The sequence below is a fragment of the Petaurus breviceps genome, unplaced genomic scaffold (assembly GCF_028583685.1).
Source record: "Petaurus breviceps papuanus isolate PSGF00001 unplaced genomic scaffold, PetGlider_PUasm1.0 131, whole genome shotgun sequence".
Taxonomy (NCBI): domain Eukaryota; kingdom Metazoa; phylum Chordata; class Mammalia; order Diprotodontia; family Petauridae; genus Petaurus; species Petaurus breviceps.
The window spans coordinates 4,379,713-4,382,945 of NW_027185674.1; the positions used below are offsets into that span (position 1 = coordinate 4,379,713).

The 3,233-nt window shown below is 44.5% G+C and overlaps 1 protein-coding gene across 1 annotated transcript; it reads left to right on the top strand.

Moving 5' to 3' along the window:
* Positions 1-554: 554 nt before the first annotated feature.
* On the top strand, positions 555-1,241 carry LOC138174527 (barrier-to-autointegration factor). The gene has a single exon (XM_069104846.1). The coding sequence runs from the start codon at positions 679-681 to the stop codon at positions 946-948; it is 270 nt and encodes an 89-aa protein (XP_068960947.1). The 5' UTR covers positions 555-678; the 3' UTR covers positions 949-1,241.
* Positions 1,242-3,233: the final 1,992 nt, after the last annotated feature.

Consider the following 3,233-nt stretch of genomic DNA (forward strand, 5'->3'; position numbering starts at 1 on the left):
AAGATCTTCCCTGCCCATTACTAAGCTTCACATGGAGCCCTGATGCAGAGCCAATTAGGCTCTGGGCCACAAGGATCCCCACATCTTTCCAATTAAGTGCTGATTTCCAAGCTTCTCAGCACTAAGCCAACCAAGTCTTTGATTGAAAACAGTATATATATATATTGTATTGCTTGGAGGGAGAGATATGGGCAGAGGGAGACAATGAGAGAAAGGTAGGAAGGAAGAACTTGCCTAGGGGAACTTGCTTGTGGGGAGGCTTGACAGAGAGAATACTTGCAACTTTGGCACTTCTTGGATTGGTGATGAGTATCTTACTAAACCTTGCTTTTAGTATCCTAATAACAATGTCCCAAATACATACTTTGGTTTTGTTTTCAAAGAGAAGGGTTTATTATATTTTGCAAACAAACCCTGGGAATATATATGCATATTCATAGCAGCTTCTATGGGTATCACATTGGCATTAAAGGTCTGAATCCCAAAAAGGTCATAAAAAATAAAAATAATCTACATATACAAAAATATTTATAGCAGCAACTTTTGTGGTAGCAAAGAATTGAAAATTGAGAGAATGGAGCCTGCACGCGCCCTGCGGGATTGAGGTAGCGGCGGGAGAGGCCGGTTGGTGGGAGAGTGACCGTTACGGGAGCCGGAGCCGGTCGGCCTCGAGGAGCCATGACGACCTCCCAGAAGCACCGGGACTTCGTGGCGGAGCCCATGGGGGAGAAGCCCGTGGGGAGCCTGGCGGGCATCGGAGAAGTGCTGGGCAAGAAGCTCGAGGACAAGGGCTTTGACAAAGCCTACGTGGTTCTGGGCCAGTTCCTGGTGCTGAAGAAGGACGAAGACCTGTTCCACGAGTGGCTCAAAGACACGTGCGGGGCCAACGCCAAGCAGTCCCGGGACTGCTTCGGCTGCCTGCAGGAGTGGTGTGATGCCTTCTTGTGAGCCCTGCGGGAGGCCGGCCCCCCACCCTCCCCAGGAGCCCTTCCCTCCCTCCCCACCCCCACAGGAAAGGAGAGAGACACGCCCCCCTGCCGTCCTCAGCATGCCCCCTCCTGTGAATCCCTGGCGATAGTTCCTAGCTTTCCTGGGTGGGTCCGGAGGGGCCTCCCCTCCCCCAGCCCCCACTCGCGGTCTCTTTTATGCCCTTTGGATATCTGGCATAAGGACGTTCACTGCCGTTGGAGAGAGTTTTTTAAAACCAATAAAGTCCGCAGCCTTAAAAAAAAAAAAAAAAATTGAGGGAATGCCTATCAGTTGGTGAATGGCTGAACAAGTTGTGGTATATGAGTATAATGGGCTATAAGAAATGATGAGCAGGTGGAATTCAGAAAAACCTGGAAAGATTTATATGAATTGATGCTGAGTGAAATGAGTAGAACCAGGAGAACATTGTACACAGTAACAGTAACACTGTGTGATAATCAACTATGATTGACTTGAAGAGGGAGATAAGGAAGGGATAAAAATTTGGAACTCAAAATCTTATAAAAATGAACGTTGAAAACTATCTTTACATGTAATTGGAAAAAAATAAAATACTATTTACAAAAATCAAAAAGAGAGATAGTCTAAGAACAGATCACTGAATGCCAGACAAAGTGGTTTGGACTTGATACCATAAATGACAGGATCACTATAGGACTCTCTTATGGAAAGTGCCTTCATTTAAAGGAAGATGATGCCCAGGTGAAAAAATCTTTTTTTTTTTCAGCAGGGCCAAAAATAGTATATTATACCAGATCTCCTATTCTCTTATTAAGGATAATTCAATATAGCCAGAGCCCAAATTTCCCTAAACTTTCAGACACATGGTATAGATTATAAAGAGAATCCTACTTGGTTCATGAATATACTAGGAAGGATATGATCCATGGAATGATGAGAGAAGAAAGCCTTGAGGTTAGGAAATGGTGCAGCCCTATTGCAAGACATTATGGAAGTAAAGGATTTGAGAAAGAACTGAGCAATATTTATTCAACCCTGGAGCCTGGATCTCCAAGATTCCAGCTTTCCAATCTCTCCCTTCTCCCCAGTTTCAAGACATACTCCAGGCAGGCTACAACACTCATTGCTCCCTGCAACACAGTGCCGAATCCATACCCTTACTTCTGCCATTTGCCCCACCTAAAGCATTCTTCTTTCTTTTCTCCTCCCGTTCAGATGCTAACCATCCTTCAAGGGACTAGCTCGAGATTTTCTCTTCTATTGTGGCAATCTATTCTGAGAGGTGCTGTGATGTAGTGAATAAAACACGAGACTTGGAAGCAGGAAGGTCCGGGTTGGAATACTGCGGCAGGCTAGCTGTGTGACTTTGAGCAAGTCGTGTGATTTCTCTGAGCCTCAGTTTCCACATCTGTACATGATGTGGATAATAGATATCCGCATAAAAAAGATAATAAAGACATCTACCTCCTGGGGTGGTTGTAAGGACCAAAAAAATAATATAAATATCAATTATTCTCTTTCTCCACTGAGTTTTCTGAAGAAGAATCTTAGCTATTTAAATATTGTTCACCTAACTAAATTGAAGAATACCTAATTTCTCTGGAGTCAGGCATGTAACAGACACCTTGGCACTTAGTCGGTGCTCAGTAAAATATCTGTTGTTACATTGATCTGTCTTTTCACCTATAAGAAGATCTAGCAAGAACAAACCTGAAGAGAATGAAAAATACATGGTGTGGACAGAAATGATTGCTAAAAGAGAGTTGGGAAATGAGAAAACACCTATGAGTTTGCCAGGGCTGTCTCTGAACTAAATCAGGAGAAAAACTGCCCGCCAACACACAAAGGAAAGTTTGGGGAGAGAGTTAGAAAAGGGGGTGAGCAGAGTGGAGTCAGCAATAACCTCTCTTTGAACCCCTCTGTGCTTCCCAGGGCCGGGATGTTGTCATCCCTTCCAGCAGCCACTCCACCAGGAAGTCTGTTGCTCTGATTCTATGAGATCTAAGGACTTGAAGATCTGAGATGTTGTCTTCAATGCCTGGTGAGTGCTAATTACAGTTTTAAACAACTGCTCCAGACTGTCTTTCATCTTTGGGGAATCTGACAAAGTAGGTTGTAGTTTTCTGCCAAATCCTTGGCATTTCATGGTCAGAGCGAGGAGTCATGAATGAAGCCAGTGTCTCCCCCAACGAATGGACCTAGTATGGAGAGTATGGATGGGATGAAAGGGATGAGAAGAAGAAGAGGACCCGACTGCCTGGTGTGGCCTTGTTAGTGAGCTA